This window comes from Bubalus bubalis, chromosome 1, assembly GCF_019923935.1.
Source record: "Bubalus bubalis isolate 160015118507 breed Murrah chromosome 1, NDDB_SH_1, whole genome shotgun sequence".
NCBI classification, from domain to species: domain Eukaryota; kingdom Metazoa; phylum Chordata; class Mammalia; order Artiodactyla; family Bovidae; genus Bubalus; species Bubalus bubalis.
This window is the reverse complement of record NC_059157.1, coordinates 119,506,771-119,524,141: the sequence shown is the minus strand read 5'-3', so window position 1 is coordinate 119,524,141 and position 17,371 is coordinate 119,506,771. Positions and strand designations below refer to the sequence as shown.

Below are 17,371 nucleotides of genomic sequence, written 5' to 3'. Positions count from 1 at the left end.
GAGTAAATTTTAAAGCTGTTACTAAAGGAGTTTCTGATGCGAGACACAGTGTTTTATAAGTAAATAATACATTGGAGGTATTGATTAATGGCAATATTATTACAGGCTCAGTGGTAACTTGCCAAAAACACATGAAATGATACAATATAGGGGAAAATGAAATTCTCAGAGAATTTCCTTATTATTAGTTGACATAAAAAATGGCCATCTTTATAGGTCAAATATGGCCAAATGTAAACAAATTTGTAGGTTCAAACTACTCTTTGGTAAGTATATATGAAAATCACACAGTAAACATTTGTTTGTGCTGATGTATGCATCAAGACTATACATTTGCTGAAAATGGCTTCCTTTCTTCAGGCATAAAGTACATGTTTAGTCTTTATATCACAGGAAGAATCTTACATCTTCTAGTGTTGTCTGAATAAAGAATAAATTCTGAATGAAGAGTAAGATCTGGAAATTGAGAGGATAACTTATTCTGAGATAGCATATATCATCCTGAATTGATTTTTCTTTAGGGGAATACAGCTTTTCAAAAGTAAGCATTTAAGTTGGCAACATTTCTCAAGTATTTGAGAAGGGCAAAATTACTTTCTTCAGCCAATATCATATAATGACCATGTAAGTAAAATAGTCATTTTAGACACTGGTTACTAACCCAGCCTCAAGGCATTATGGGAGTTAATAGGCAGTTTTGGAAATGTCCCTAAGAATGCTTAGGCAACAAAAAATAATAGTCAAAAGCAGTCTCTTGAGTTTACCTACTGCTTATCAGCAATTATCTAAAGTTTTACTACTCTTCATTCCTTACTTAACTTTCTAGAACTCTGAGTCCAGAAGCTGTAACCTTCCCAGCAAGTAATAGGTAGGTCTGGTCTCAAGAAGAACCATTTCACTCTCATGTGACTTGGTCATCTGTATTTTTGAAGGAGATAAGAAAGAACTTTTTCCTTTTTTTAATTTTTGCCTGTATACCTAAAACAGTAAAAATATAATTTCTTCTCTTTCCTGGAAGATCTGAAATTGTTTACGTATCTTCTAATGGACCAATCTCAAATAATTCCAGGTGATAACTCACACGCTTCCTCATTTTTTCCCCCATTCTGAGCTGTACAGAATGCTGTTGTTTCTAGTCTCTGTATCCAAGCAGGGGGATCTTCCTTTATGATAAGCCCTACCAGCCACAGAAGGAATGTTCTTTGGAGCAGACAGCTTCTAAAATGGCCCACCTTCTGGAATTCATGAGGTTATCTAATGCCTTCCTTTGAGTGTGGACCAACCAAGTGATTTGCTTCTAATGAAAGGAGTAAAGTGACAGCTTAGGATGTCATTTCTAAGATGAAGATATAAAAAATGGTCATCTCTCTTCTCTCTCTCTGACACCTCTTGCTTGCTAACTCTCACTGGAGCTAGCCGATACTCTGTGAGCAACCCTATGAAATCACCTCATGGCAAGGAAACAAGTGTGGCTTGTGCCCAACAATGAGTGCAAAATTTAGACTCTTAGCCCAACTTTCCACAAGGAACTGAATCTTGCCAAGGACACCTAGGGTGAGGCTGGTGGCAGATCCTTCCCCACCAAGTGTGAGTTGACTACGGGACTGGTCGACACCTGATGACGCCTTGAAGGGGACCTAGAGCCAGAAGACTCAGCTAAGCACACCTGAATTCCTGACCCACAGTAATGTGAAAAAAATAAATGGCGTGATTCTAAACCACTGTGTCTTGGGGATAATTTGTTACACTGCAATTGATAACAAATATACCCTCCTTTCATGCACTAAAACCTACTTTAATTTCTGAAATTCTTCAACAAGGCTAGATTTCTGCCCAGGGGACATTCTTGCAAAAATCGTTCCATTCACCAGAATCTAAAGAGAAAAATAACAATTGCAATAAGATTAGAACAAAGAGCACTTTATGGTAAGGGGAGGGAGGAGGGAGCGGGGTTCAGGATGGGGAACATGGGTATACCTATGGCGGATTCATGTTGGTGTATGGCAAAACCAATACAATATTGTAAAGTAATTAGCCTCCAATTAAAATAAATAAATTTAAATTAAAAAATAAAAGAAGAGTCTTGAAAAATTACTCCTGGCCACCATTTTAATATAGCATTGGGTGATATAACATCAGACCAAATATCAGGAAAGGGCAAAAGGGGGATTTAACAGTTTAATATTTAACTTTCACTTTTGGTTCTCCATCACAAGTCTATTACTTTGTTCCCAATCATTTTTCCAAGATGGGATAAGCTCTAATGAATAATAGTAACTGAAAAGCAGAGGAGTATATAAGATTAAAATGCTTAGGCAACTACAGTTCTTTTCATTAAGCACCATCTCCACAATTCCAGAGGAAGGAGCAATAGATGGGGAGTTGAGAATCAAGGTTCTATTACAGCTCTGTCCCAGACTGTGACGACCTTAGGCGAAGGACAATGTCTCTGAGTCTCAGCTTTCCCATCTCTTCAATGAGAAACTGCACTAACAGCTTTCTAGACACCGTGGGGTCTAGACTCTATGGTACTCGACTGGAAAGGTGACAGGACTTTCAAGACGGTGCTAACAGACGGTTGCTGCCACTCCGCTTGTTTCCTTCCCACCAATGGCACCACTCTGCACAGCACTATTTTAAAATAGACACACAGTGACAAGATAACAAATGATTTTGAAAATACACCATAAAGCCTTTGTTTCCTCCTGCTGTAATTTAAGAATCCAGACAGGAATGGGAATAGAGCTCAGCCTGAAATGAGTTAGTGGCTTTCAGAGAAAAGCAAATTCCAAAAAACAGGCTGCGTGTTTGGAACTATCTGCAGGTTCCCTCTGCTGGGGAGGCAGGGAAGAGGCAAACTGGGATTGGACTGGCCACGGGGGGCAGGGCGAGGGGCAACATCAGCCTCAGTCTCTGAATAGGAGGCCTTGGACCCGGGGATGAGTGATATAAGAGGAGTGATGAAGGGAGACCTCTTGAAGAAACAGTGCTCCCTGTGAGGGTGTTTATTTCCTAATTCTGAGATAACCTTGCTAATCTCGCCTTCACTGTTCTCTTACCCTTTTTTATCTCACTAATTTGAGGAACAAAAAGAAACATGTCATTTCTCCAGTACTTACTTTTGGAAGCAAGCTGTTGAAATGCTGCAGTATCACTTGGTATGATTTCCCACTCATTGCAAAATGGTAACAGCTCCCTTTTTCTTCAACAGGCACTGAACTGTTTCCAATGTTGATGTAGGTTTCCTAAAATCAAAAGGGCATTATTTCTACCTTGGCTTTTAAGGATGTTGCTGTTTTCCTACATTTTATGGAAGGAAGTGTATTCATGTTACGCAACAGTGTGAGGACCAGCAAATACATAATGTAGAATTTGCCCACAGAACTTAGACTCATATAAAGAAGACACTCAAAATGTTCCCCCAAAATTAAATGAACAGAGATTACTTTGGCAATATGAAGCTCTGGATCCTAGTCTGGGAGATAATATGTGTGATGTCAGGCTACTGAGGAAATCATTCCAAGGTTCCAATGAGTGACTCCAGAGAAGAAGAGGAAACAGTCTTCCCTTCTCTTCCTTCTCCTCATGCAACCTTTTGTTTCCTAAGATCTCTTACCATTCATTCAGAAATCATGCCCGGATTTTTTCCCTGTAAAATAGGTAGACCCTTTCTTCAGAGCCTAACCTGACCTCTGCCCAACACTTCCCTCAAGGTGCCCAGATCCCCTTCCACCTTGTGTCCCTGCACCTTATTATTATTATTTTGGATGCACTATGCATGGCAGTTAGAATCTTAGTTCCCGAACCAGGGATTGAACTCATGTCCCCTGCACTGGAAGCACAGAGTCTTAATCAACCACTGGCCTGCCAGGGAAGTGTTTGGACTCTTTATTAAAAATTAGTGAAAATCTGTATCCTGTAATAAATTATAATGGAAAAAATATGAAAAAAGAGTATATATGTATAACTGAATCACTTTGCTATATAGCAGAAACTAACAACACTGTAAATCAACTATACCTCATTAAAATACATTTTAAAAAATATACCATCCTTATTTAAAAATCTGTATATGTACATGCAAACTAATTTTTATTGAAATATGTTAGGTACTTTTAAAAAATTAGTGAAGATCTGAGTTTCGTCACACAGTGCAGTTGAGGCAATACATGTAGTTGCTGAGGCAAGTGAGTTTAGAAGGAAATCAGCACCAGAAATCCACTGAAAGCAGAGAGCGAGCTGTCATCTTTCACAACCCGCACAATGGATTTGAGCCAAGTTAACACACCTCTTCACAGGGTAGGGGCAGGGCCACTCCATACAGCTGTGTAGCTTGTGTGCTGCACAAAGAAATACTCGACACTGAACAATCTGAAGGGCTGGTCAGGCTGAAGGAAGGGAGCTTTTTGTAATTTATCACCCCGAGGACCATCTCTTTGAATTCACACGAAGGCAGAGGCGACCCATTTAGTAATGAAACGTCAGGCTGCAGCCCATTCTCTTCACAAGAAAGAGCCGTCCTGGGGGAAGTGCACAGGAAACTTGCTACCTAAAGAAGCCTGACATCTGTTCACGTCAGTTCACAAGTCCAGGACAATCTAAATGACCATGAATTAGGGGAGCAGGGATCAAACAGACCGAACTTGATTCCCTGCTCTGCAGCTCACCAGTGTGTGTCGTGGCAAGCTTAGCTCTCTAGGCCTCAGTTGTCTCATTTGTAAAGGGAATACTTTGCTCAACTGTGTAGGGTAACTGAGGATCAGATGGGAACTATGGATGTGAATCAGTGAGTCTGAGCCACATCTGTACACTGGAATCACTAGGCGAAGGACTCAGTTCCCAGCCCAGAGATTCTCACTGAATCTCTAGTTTTAGCCTTGGAAGCTTGAAAACGCTTCTGGGTAATTTCTACATGAAGCCAAGACTGAGGAGTGTCAGTGGAAATGCTAAAAGCTTTGCAAACTGTAAAACTCTGGGCAGATGGGAGGGATTACTACCGTGATGACTTCTAATGCCGAGAGAGAGGGCTGCCCGGGGTCAGGGCTGTATTGCATCAGCCCCGGTCCATGGAGGGGCTTTCTGAAATTCACTCACATTCTTTCCAGGCCCATTCTCCTGGTTCTCCACCAGCTGCCAGGTCACAGAAGCAGGGGCGAACTCTTCAGGTTCGTTGGCTTCAACAAGGATCACTTGGCTCCCTCGAGGAATCATTTCAGAATTCTTTGCAACGGTAATGGCTGTTTGAAGGTTGTCACCTAGATGACAAAGAAAGTGGACTTGATTTGTGTAGAAACCTCTCAGCATCCAGGACTGAACGCTCCCTCCTCTGAGTGACCATACTGTGTTGTTGGTGCTCTTTGGGGGCATTTAACACTTTCTGCATTTTTTCATAATGTTTTATCAAGCCTGTCTGTTCCTAGTGGTCAAACATGTCTACCTCTCCCTTTCATCCTAGCATCAAGTCCATGAACATCACATATTTCCAAAATATGCACTAATGAGTAAATAAATGTTCAAGTGCTTTACAGCTCATCCTCAAGAGACTGACAATTTTAAGCAGTGAAGGTATAGGCTTGGTCTGATAACATAAACCTATTCTTGGGATCTGGATTCCAATTAAGTTAAAGAAAAAAAAAAAAAAAGCACTTAGGATCAGCCATGTTGAATTTAATCATCACAAACCATGCCTACCCCACCTCCCTGAAGGACGGTCTCACCCCTTTAGACAGAGGTCTCACTGGGGTTCTTCATGAGAACCCCGTTCTTATCTTTCAATATCTGCTGTGAGCCTATTGGCCCTGAACAAATCCTGGGTAGGAACAGAGGGCCTTAGGAAAGAGAATGAGACTTGGCCCTTGCCTCCAAAGCTCACAGTCATTGAGGGGAGCTCCCCAAGTTCCCAGGTAACTGGAGCAGAGGGTAACAATCTTGACGGCAAAGCATCGTTCCTCCTGCCTCAGCCACAGGAACTCACTCAGCTCACATGGTCTTTTGCTTATGCCTAGGGTGGGTTTAATTTGTTAGGCTTCCAGAAACGCATACCAGTGATCATCACAGTCCTGATGCGGGCCTCACTCAGCTCCTTCAAGACTGGTTTGGTTTCCTTTTTCAAGCGATTCTCCATTATGAGAAGTCCCAGAAATGTTAACTCTGACTCCACATGTTCTCTTTGGGTTTGGGAGAAAGTCAATATTAAAGCATATCCATATAGTCTCAACAGTTGGATTTATTTCTTTTTAAAATTTCTAAGTTTTATCAATGTCATACATGCACAGGTTTAACAAATCAGAAAGAATCCAAAAGTTCATAATAAAGAAAACCTATAGCCCCTGTCTTCACAGCACCTTCCCCCTTCTCCTTCCCAGATGTGACCACTTCTACATCTTTTAGCTGCTCTTTCCATGTTCTTCAACTCCATTCTTTTAAAACAATGTATTCATCTTCCAATTCTTCTGTTGGTTTTTAAAATTTTTTGTTAGTCATATATATTTTAAATTTGTAAGCATATAAGCAGTTTAAAATTTGTAAGTATATAATCTGACATATAAGCATGTATTTTTAAATTTGTAAGCATTTTAGTTTAGTAGACATTTATTAAGTACATACTGAATACCAGATATTATAGTACTAGTTGAATATGGGATCATTTATTTCAGCCTCCATCTGTTGCCTCCAGTAAATACATGAATGGCATCAGTCAAGAATTTAGTTTTCAGAATTTGAAATTGGAGGCTTGGAGTCTAACTGTGTTCCATTAGTTATGTGAGACTGCTCCTTGAAAATAAATCTCAGGTGTTTTTTAGAAAGTAAATTTGGGGGCCAAGAGCTCTTTCTTGATCCTCTATTGTTCCTTTTTCTGTCCAGAGTGGAGTTACAATTGCAGGGAGAGGAAGGGGGAGGAGAGGGAGACCTAGGGAACCGATCTCTGTGCCTGCTCTCAGCTCATCCCCCGTGTTCAGGGTCCACCTTCCATGTGCTGTGCTGTGCTCAGTTGCTCAGTTGTATCCAACTCTTTGTGACCCCATGGGCTGTAGCCCACCAGGCTCCTCTGTCCATAGGGATTCTCCAGGCAAGAATACTGGAGTGAGTTGCCACTCCCTTCTCCAGGGGATCTTCCCAACCCAGGGATCGAACCTAAGTCTCCTGCACTGCAGGCGGATTCTTCACCATCTGAGCCACCAGGGAAGCCCAAGAATACTGGAGTGAGTAGCTTAACTCTTCTCCAGGGGAATCTTCCCAACCCAGGGATTGAACTAGTGTCTCCTGCATTGCAGGCGGATTCCTTACCAGCTGAGCTACCAGGGAAGCCCCTACTTTCCATAGTACATGACATATCAGAGGCTCATCCTCTCAGGTTCTACAGGGTGAACCAACTTTATTCTTGGAATCTCTCTCTCTCTCTGGCATGATGTAGGCTACAGTTTCTTCTATCCTGCTGATTCAGCTACCACTCTTCCAGTTACTTTACAACTTATAGAAATTTGTAGAAATCCTCATCTACACATATTGCTTCTTTAGTTTTCTTTGATACTATTTCTTTTCTATTATGTTAGTAGGACTTGGGAGGGAAATGATCACATGGTCGGTAAACTTCTTTAAGAGAAAGAATAGAGTTGAATCTCTTGATGAGAAATAATTCATCCTTGGATAAGAATACATTGAAGAAACATCTCTCTGGAGTAGAGAGTGAGTAGCTACATCCTCCATTCAAAAGTCCAGTCACTAAATCACTACTTTAGATCTTACATTAGGCACGTTGGTGAACACTCAGATAATCAAATATGAATTCTGCCATTGTGATCTCAGAGAATATTATAATTCCCATCATTTAACTTCATGACTTTCTATTAAAAATTGGATTAATGTTCTTATTAACTAGAACTGAAAGAAAGATCCCAAAATCTTCTCATCAATTTATTCTATTTTGGATCTCTGTTTTATGACTTCCCTTGTTCACTGCTTCAGGTACTTGGGCCTCTCAGGATTCTACAACATTCCAGCAAAATCCTGCATCAAGGCCTTTGCATTATCCACTGTTCCTATTGTCTGCAGTGCTTTGCCCTGGATATCTGTATGCCTTACTCCCTTACTTTTACTCAGATCTCTGTTCAAATGTTACCTCCTTGGAGGACTTCCCTGATCACCCCATGTGAAATACCACCCCTCCTGTCATTTAAAAGATCCTTTTAACCTGCTTTATTTTTTCCTGCAGGGCATTTATCACTGCCTGACCATATGTTATAGATTAACTTTATTATTTGTTTCCCCCAAGTAGGATATAAGCCTTGAGAAGGCAAGGATTTGATTTTATTCACTTCTGAATCCTCAGTGCCTTGAGGGACATCTAATAATAGCCAAGCTCAATAGAAATGGGCTAAACTCATGAAAGGGTGAGTCTTATTAAGGAATTTTCTTCTGTTTTTATTTTGTCTTTTTTTCCCTAAGCCATCCTAAGAAATTCTTCTACTTCCTCATTATGATGCCAGCTTTTTAAACATTTTTAATTTTCCTAATTGGAAACCTCTCCTAAATATAATTTGACTCTAAAAAAAAAAAATCCTATTCTTTTACCCTGTTTGAAAATAATAACTATATTCTAGGAAGCACGATAAATAGGCTCCTGATATTCTTTGGGAAAACCTGAGATGGTTGGAAATCTAGCACATTTATCCTCATTTTCTGTTATATTTATAATAATGTCTATCTCACTGGTAGTTTTTAAATGAGAATATCACAGTCACATCCATATATATAGCAGCTGGGTAGTGGCTACATTCCACTTCAAGCAAAATACATCTTGTCTTCACATATGACTTTAACTTTCATTATTAAAGTTTGTATCTTGAAAAATTACAAAATCCTGTGTTATGAGTCTTTATGTTTGCTCAAGAATAACTAACACCTTGAATACTAAACCTGAGAGTGCCATTCATATATTTCAAAATGAGCTTTGTGATTCTATTTAGAAGATTAAAATGTCATGACTGAAAGACTCATTAGAGATCATCTAATAGCACATTTTATAGTTGGGGGAAATAGACACAGTGTAAGAAAGGGATGTGATTATTGATTATATTAGAGTAGATGGACTTATTGTAAATAGTAACACATTACATCTATGCAGATGGGCAGATAATTTTAAAAAATTGTATTAACTGAGGACCTCTCTGTCAGCAAAACAAAATCAAAGATGAGTAACGTACACGATCTCTTATTCATTTTGCCACAGTATTTCTTTACTTTTTTGTCATAAACAATTCAAAAACAACCTTTAAGAACTGCAAAACTTAGAAAGAAAAAATAATTTACAGATTACCCTCTGCAGAGGACAATTTACCCCTTGAATGTAATAAAGAATACTGAATTCTATTTCATATAAGGAACTCAATTTGCACTCACTCCTCCAGCTTTGAGGGGGTATACTACTGATTCCTGAAAGAAATCAAGTCTAAAAATTTCTGGAGGTCATTCAAAGTGACAACTGTATTCTCTGAACCCCATTTTTCTAGGGGAGCCCTAATCCGTCAGCCACATGATGCTCCATAGTTGAACAGGGGTTGGTTGTTTTGGGTGGGATGATGGGACATTGGTCAGAGATAACTCAGTGACATCTGAGAGTCAGGAGATCTCAACTGCCATCCTTATTCATCACCAGCCAGCCCTGTGGCTTGAGCAAGTCCTCCCCAATGTGGCTTAGAGCTGCCCCTCTCTAAATCAAGGCGTTAGATGAGTCATTCTCCATCTCTAAGAGGTTTCCTGGTGATTTGGCTTCCATCCATTCATCTCCAGGGCTCATTCTCTTCATGCACACAGAGCCTGCCCTGGTACCAATTTCTGAGCTCCCTACCTGGTTAAACTTTCCACTTCTGAAAGCTTCCTCATCTTCAAGACTTTGTGGGCAAGGGCAATGACACGGAAGCCTTGCGCTGTATAATTTCTTAGCTCCTTTGGGAAATTCTTGGGCACTGCCAAGAGAGAAAAGAGAGGTAAGCACAGGTCCCACTAAAGGTGGCTCAACTCCTAAACAAAATTCTGGATAGTCACAGTGCTTGGTTTTAACTTTCCTTCCATAAAAACGCTTTAATAGAAACACTACGGGGATTTCCCTGGTGGTCCAATGGTTAAGACTTCACCTTCCAATGTTTGGGGCAGAGGGTGTGGGTTCAGTCCCTGGCCAGGGAGCTAAGATCCCATATGCCGCTCACCAAAAAAATCGAAATATGAAACAGAAGCACTATGTAACAAATTCAACAAAGACTTTAAAAATGGTGCACATTAAAAAAATATTTTAAAAAATAGGAACACTATAACTTCAGTTAAAGGCCACAAACAACTTTGTCAGTATGTTTTTCTTATAATCTAACAGAAATAAATGCCAAAGATGTACTGGTCATCAACTGGGTGTCACATACATTAGCTGAGTTCAGTAAAGACAGACCTCAGGACCATCTACCCAGATGAAATGAGGTACTGGAGAAGGCAATGGCACCCCCACTCCAGTACTCTTGCCTGGAAAATCCCATGGACAGAGGAGCCTGGTGGGCAATAGTCCATGGGGTCGCTAAGAGTCGGACACGACTGAGTAACTTCACTTTCACTTTTCACTTTCATGCATTGGAGAAGGAAATGGCAACCCACTCCAGTGTTCTTGCCTGGAGAATCCCAGGGACGGGGGAGCCTGGTGGGCTGCCGTCTCTGGGGTCGCACAGAGTTGGACACGACTGAAGTGACTTAGCAGTAGCAGCAGGCCAAATCTATCCCATTCTTGTTTTTGTAATTAAAGTTTCATTGGAACACAGCCATGTCCATTTGTTTGTTACCTATGGCTGCTTTCAGGTTACAATGGCAGGGTTGAGCAGTTGAGCCAGAGATGGTGCAGCCTGCAAGGCCTAAAATATTTATTACTTGTCTCTTTGCAGAAACGTTTGCCAATTTAGATAATGGATGACACAGTGCCAACCTTTGTGTGTTTCGACGTGATGATCATAACTAAGGTTAATATGTCTATAAAATTTGTATGGTTTATGTATGTATGGTTATATAAAGATATTAGGGAAAAGAATAGCATAATAAGTGTAGTAGCTTAGGTTCTAGTCTCCACTGTGCTGCCAGCTAGCTTTCTCACCTTGGGCATTTTAAGTCTCTCTTCTGCATCTCAATTTTCCCATCCATAAAATGAAGAGGTTATAGATGTCTATGCTCCCACTCAGCACAGACTTTCTATAATTCTAAAATATCAATAATTCTGGAGGTGAGGATCTATTTCAAGGAAGCTGCTAACCCTCTATTTCTTTTTTTTTTTTTTTTTTAATTTTATTTTATTTTTAAACTTTACATAACTGTATTAGATTTGCCTAATATCAAAATGAATCCGCCACAGGTTTACATGTGTTCCCCATCCTGAACCCTCCTCCCTCCTCCCTCCCCATTCCATCCCTGAAGAAAAAAGAAATCACTGAATATGATATTATCATATGTCAAGGATCAGAAGTTAGGACAATAAGAAGAATTAGACTGACCAGACAAATAAGCAGTGGCAAATGACACCTAAAAAAAGTAACAGCCAACTATATACCAACAGTCTGTAAAGGATGGAGTTAATGGGAGCTACGAGGAAGATCAATGTCAGAAAAATAGAAGGAATTCTTTTAAAAAACGACTCCAAGCAGAGAAAGAAGTGAAAGCAATCATTTGCCAATTCTTAAAATTCTATGCACAAGCTGATGGCTATCAGCAATTGTAAGGAGAATATAGATGAAAATCAGGAGAAAAAAAGGCCAATTTTATCCAAATGAACTCATTTGAATGCAGCAATATTCTTACAAATCTGGACTGCAGCTTAGAGAGTACATGTTTATAAGATGAAGAAACAATACAAATCAGCTTAAAATCTGGCCCAGAAAGATGAAATTGCTGTGAAAATGATCAGTTACCTTGCTCTAATACCACCTAATTTACTCCAATCACTTTTTTTTCCCTAAAAAATTTATTGTTTTTATATTCTCCTCCTACTGATCTGAGACACCATAAGTGGTTCCAGCTCCCAGGAGGTGGGTGACAGAGCATCCCTGTTTGGAGAATGAGTCTGGTGTTCAAACCTGTCTCTTTGGTTCCTTCTGAACGCTACTCATTCTCACCATCCCTGGTCCTCTGACCCCCGTGTAGTTTCCTGATTTGTCCTGATGCTTGTTTCACATCTCCTTCTCTAATGCCGCAGTGTGGTTGGGCTTTTCTGGCAAGACCACAGTCTGATATTTACTCTCTGTTTCTCTGCTTTGAAATGATCACCTCTGCCTTAGCAGATCTGCTGGGCCCACTTGCTACCTACCTATAAAACAACCACCTCTATGTTCATTGATTTAGGCTGGTTTTCTCTGTCTGAGTTTTTAAGTATTTTCACCTCCTGAAAGAGGGAAGTGCCAGTTAGTACCTGTTTCAGGTCTGCAAAACCGAGCCAGCATCTCTGGGGCTCCCTTCATGTAGACATGGAAGTGATCCTCCCCCACCAGCTGAGCAACCACAGACATCCTCTGCAGGCTGGAGGAAAATGGAAACTGACGCAGGACGATGATGGCTTCCACTGGACTCTAAATGCACAAAGAGAGAGGAGCTAAAGAAGCTATTAAGGAAGATTTAGCAGATGTACACCAACAAATAATCTTTACTCTGCAGTGAGCCCAGGGACGTGAGGTGGTATATTGTCACAACATTGATATTTTTCTAGCTGCATCTCATCAAGTTGTCTGGTCTACAAAGCCCTTTCCCTTGGGGGCCTGAGAAATCCTAATCATCTTCCAGGCCAAGCTCATAGGTCACCTTCTCTGTGGTACTTCTCTCTCAGCAACACTACTCACTCCCACCTCTGGACTCCTGCTGCTCTTTCTTCAGCCTTTATTCTAGCACTTGGCACATTGTATTGCATTTGTTTGCACTGGTATTGATTTTTCTATCAGTCCATGTATTCCTCCAGCACAGAACACAACATGTCTAGTTTTGAAATCACTTTATCTCAGCACCTAGCACAGAGCTTGAGTATACATAGGTATTTTGTGAGTGTTTGTTGAATAAACTAACAAACAAATTTAGGAATGAAGGAATGAGCAAACCAACTGTACATACAGTTAGGATAAGACAAAATAATAGGAATATAAAAGCATATAAAAGGCAGGGGAATTTCACCAGTTTTAAGGGGAATGATTTATATAATTTAAAGAAGCAAACTATACCTGACTGGCTTTTGGTCCTGGCTTTATTATTACATTTGAATCTGATATCCCAAGTTCACGGTAGTCTGCATTGCAATCTTCGATTATCTGCTTTCAAATGAAAACATTCATAAGATTCCTTAGAGAAAAATAATAAGAAAGAAACACCTCTCATTTGCATAGCATTTTAATCTTTTCAAAACCCCTTTTACATTTTTCCTCTTCTAAGCCAATTATTTTAATACCATCATTATCAAATTTCTGTTGTTTTGATTCATATTAAGGATTTTATTGTAAAATGTCAAAGAGCAGAATTATTGTGATTACATTTTAAGTAGTAACTGATTGTGTGTGTGTGTGCGTGCTCAGTTGTGTCCGACTTTTTGAGCCCTATGGACTGTGGCCCTCCCAGGCTCCTCTGTCCATGAGTTCCCCAGGCAAGAATACTGGAGTGGGTTGCCATTTCCTTTCCCAGGGCATCTTCCTGATCCAGGGATTGAACCCGTGTCTCCTGCATCTCCTGCTTTGGCAGGCAGATTCTTACCTCTGAGCCACCTGGGAAGCCAGCAATAATTGATGGAGGAAGCATTAACCGCAGCCCACTGGCTCTTCCTAAAAGGTATGTCTTATAAATGGACGAGGGTAGAGACCTATTCTCCATTACACCTGAGCACATTAGCTCCCAGATGACAGAGGATTGAATCTTGAACTACTTTTTACGCTACGTCTATGCTACTAGCCTAACTAGTTAGCTACAGAGTTACAAGTTAGCTGCTAGCAAATTAGAAAGCATGTTTGAAAATAGTTTGTATTCTTTGGATGTTACAGCACTATAAGTTATACCATCTGAAGAACCAATATTTAGCTAAAATATGGGAAAGGCAGTCAGATAAAAATAAATAGTAGAAGTCAAAAAATAAGAGACAACATCTGGTCTCTCCTCTACCACTTGTTCAACCTTGGGGACATCACTTTGTTTCTCCAAATCTCAATTTCTTTGGAAAAATATTCTGACATTCCTTATGGTTTCTAATATTCTTAGAATCTATAAGAACATTTTCACTCCTCCTTATGCTTAGTGAAAGTTTCTTAATACCCAAAAGACATTTAACTAGAGACTTATCCAGCTTTAAACTCAGTGAACGATCTTGCACTGTTATGCTCTGTTTGGAGTGGATACAACTGGTCTTAAAAACAGTTCTTACAGAGCTAATACTAAAGATTTACGTCCCCACATAAGACCCCAACTCGTAGGTCACTTGTACACAGAAAGGAAGCCTTCTCTTTTGGAGAAGAGGGAGCAGTGTTAGAACCAGGATCAAAGTCATATAGAGGAATCATGACCGTGTGGAACTCCTCACTGCGCCAGCACCAGCGATGCTGGTAAGGACGTTGGTGCTGTTTGCTTATAATAATTACACTGATTCCTCTTCATTAAGATCCAGGAAAGGGATTTCTGTCTTGCCTTTATATTGCAAATAAAAAATACTGCCTTCCATATTAGCAAACAAAGAATGTTGCAGCCATCAAGCCATCACATTACAGCCATCTGGATGGTGAACCCTGGGGGAACTCGGGATGGAAACTCTGCCTGCCAGCAGCCACTTCCTATGGTGCACCTTTAGGAGGAGACTCAGGATGCCTAATGGCTCAGCGGTAAAAACTCTTCCTGTAATGCAGGGGATGCAGGAGACATGGGTTCAATCCCTGAGTCGGGAAGATCCCCTGGAGGAGGAATATCCTATGGGCAGAGGAGCCTCACAGCTACCTCCAACAGTGCACCCTGAGGAGACTCAGAATGTGAAAACACAAGACACTAGCCCCAGACAGCTGAGATGCATATCAAAGAAAAGATTTCAGTGAGCCCAGACTCTTGCATCTTCCCATACAAATAAAAGCACTAAATTCCTTAACTTGAAATATGTGGTTTTCTTTAAGTAACAGTAATTTTTTTTTATTCCAACTACCTTGTCTTTGCTGCAAAAAATCCTATACATGTATCCTAGCTACATAACCCTTCTTCCCTCTTCAGCGCACTCTCTTAGAATTATCTGAGATGCTTAAGTCTTGGGCTTAAGTCCTCAGTTTTGTCTGTCAAATAAAACATAACTCAACTTTTAGGCTGTGCTTTTTTTTTTTTTCCCAATAGGCAGTATCAAGCATTTCTCCACAGCAATGCTCTAATCTTACTTACTGATATCAGAAATTTCCCTGTTTGCCAGGTTTCCCCTTTTATTACTTTGGCCTCTAGAAATCCGCAATTTTCCTACAATAAATCTTTAAATTAGCCTCTTTGTGACTGTCCTTCAGGCTTCCCAGATGGCGAGTGGTAAAGAGTCTGCCTGCCGATGCAGAAGACGCAGGAGACATGGGTTGGATCCCTGAGTCAGGAAGATCCCCTGGAGTAGGAAATGTCAGGCCACTCCAGTATTCTTGGTGGAAAATTCCATGGACAGAGGATCCTGGTGGGCTCTAGTCCCTGTGGTCACAAAGGGTCAGAGAACATGACTGAGCACACACTCTGTCAAGGGGTTCTGCAGGTCCCTACAGTTGTTTGTTTTCACTTCTTTTACAGCTCTGTTTAAATGCTGTTCTGCATTTCATGTAAGTAGTTTTAGAAAAAAACATTTTTTTTTTTGAAGGGAAGAACAATGTGGTTAATTAACTAACTAATGAATGAATGAATGCCCTCCATTCTTTGGACACTTTACAATGCCTGGCTCCCTCAGGCTCACAGTTTCAAAGCTCCAGAAGTGAGTCATTGTTATCCAAATACACATAGGAGGTAATGATTCAGAATCTTTGTTCTGGATTTGAGGTCAGAAAGCTAGAGTGTACTTTCCCCATCCTGTCCTGACAGTTGCCAGTAGGACCTTATATCCTTCAGCTGTCATTCACACTCAGCTGAGGAAATGGAACCCCCCGAATTGAGGGGCCTCCATTCTGGTGTCAAACCCTTTCACTGGGTTTGGAGGTCCCCTGGAGAAGGAAATGGCAACCTGTTCCAGTATTCTTGCCTGGAGAATTCCTTGGACAGAGGAGCCTGGGGGCTACAATCTGTGAGGTTGCAAAGAGTGGGACATGACTAAGCCGACTAACACTTTTAAGACCTATACTGTCTACTAATAATACAGCAGCTACCAACCAATTGTGGCTATTTCAATTATTTAAAATTTAAAAATCAGTTCCTAATTTGCATACCCACTGTTCATATGCTCAATAGCCAGTGTGGCTAGTGGCTACTGTGTTTCCAGCACTGCTTTGGATGAGTGTTTCTCCAAGGGTGTTTGTGCTATGGTTTGGCCTATCAAGGTTTTTGTGGTGAAACAGGTTTAGTAAATGCTGCATATTATATCGCCTCTTTAATATTCACAATATACCACCATACATTAACATTAAAGAAATTCTATAGTCAAGAAATCAAATTATCTTTGTTTAAATATCAGTTCCCAGATTTATTTGGTGGTAGACCCCTATTTCATGTTGCAAAGGTTTGTAGAGTTTTGGAGCAGAGATTGGGAGATTCAGGTAGGATCAGACCTTCATTCATTCATATACTGCTATGATTCTCTGGGTTTCAACCAAAGTTAGGAAAGCCTAGGCACTCCCAGTGAGTACTGGATATGTCTTCACATTTTCCTCATTCAGTTGAACCAAGAAATAATCACCTTACCCAAGCGGTGCCCTCAAACATTTTGAGGTCCAGTGGATCTCCCTGGATGGTCCCATCGAGGAGTATCAGAGAGTGGCAACTGGCCATGGCCGCACACTGTGGGCCCCAGGGCAGAGCCTTGCCTGAGGTAAAGCTGTGGACTTCCTGGAAACTGGTAGAGAAAATAATTCTCAAGTTAAGGTCTTCAACAAACTCATTTTGCACACCCTGCCCTTCAATTTTACTGAGATAAATTTACTGATACCTCACCTCGATGCTCAAAACCTTCACTAGCTCCCCTTCCCCCCAAACCTTATATGATAAATTCTGAGTGTTTGGGTATAATGACAGGGAATCATTGACTTGACGGACATGAGTTTCGGCAAACTCCAGGAGATAGTGGAGGACAGGTAAGCTTGGCATGCGGCAGTTCATGGAGTGGCAAAGAGTTGGACACAGCTTAGTGACCGAACCTGCTGCCAGCCCACAGGGTGGCGGTGTTGTGGGAAGGTAG

The 17,371-nt window shown here is 40.7% G+C and overlaps 1 protein-coding gene across 3 annotated transcripts in view; it reads right to left on the bottom strand.

The window, feature by feature from the left end:
* ATP13A5 (ATPase 13A5) overlaps window positions 1–17,371 on the bottom strand; it is a 123,948-nt gene that overhangs the window by 30,691 nt on the left and 75,886 nt on the right. For 2 of the 3 annotated variants that reach the window (XM_025286391.3, XM_025286375.3), the window contains 8 exons: window positions 16,879–17,029; window positions 13,227–13,316; window positions 12,431–12,587; window positions 9,848–9,965; window positions 6,043–6,167; window positions 5,095–5,255; window positions 3,120–3,245; window positions 1,795–1,874 (listed from right to left, as the gene is read on the bottom strand). In XM_025286391.3, coding sequence (XP_025142176.3) covers window positions 1,795–1,874; window positions 3,120–3,245; window positions 5,095–5,255; window positions 6,043–6,167; window positions 9,848–9,965; window positions 12,431–12,587; window positions 13,227–13,316; window positions 16,879–17,029 — 1,008 coding nt within the window. The remainder of the gene's footprint in view (window positions 1–1,794; window positions 1,875–3,119; window positions 3,246–5,094; window positions 5,256–6,042; window positions 6,168–9,847; window positions 9,966–12,430; window positions 12,588–13,226; window positions 13,317–16,878; window positions 17,030–17,371) is intronic. The other variant, XM_025286382.3, reaches the window with a different exon arrangement.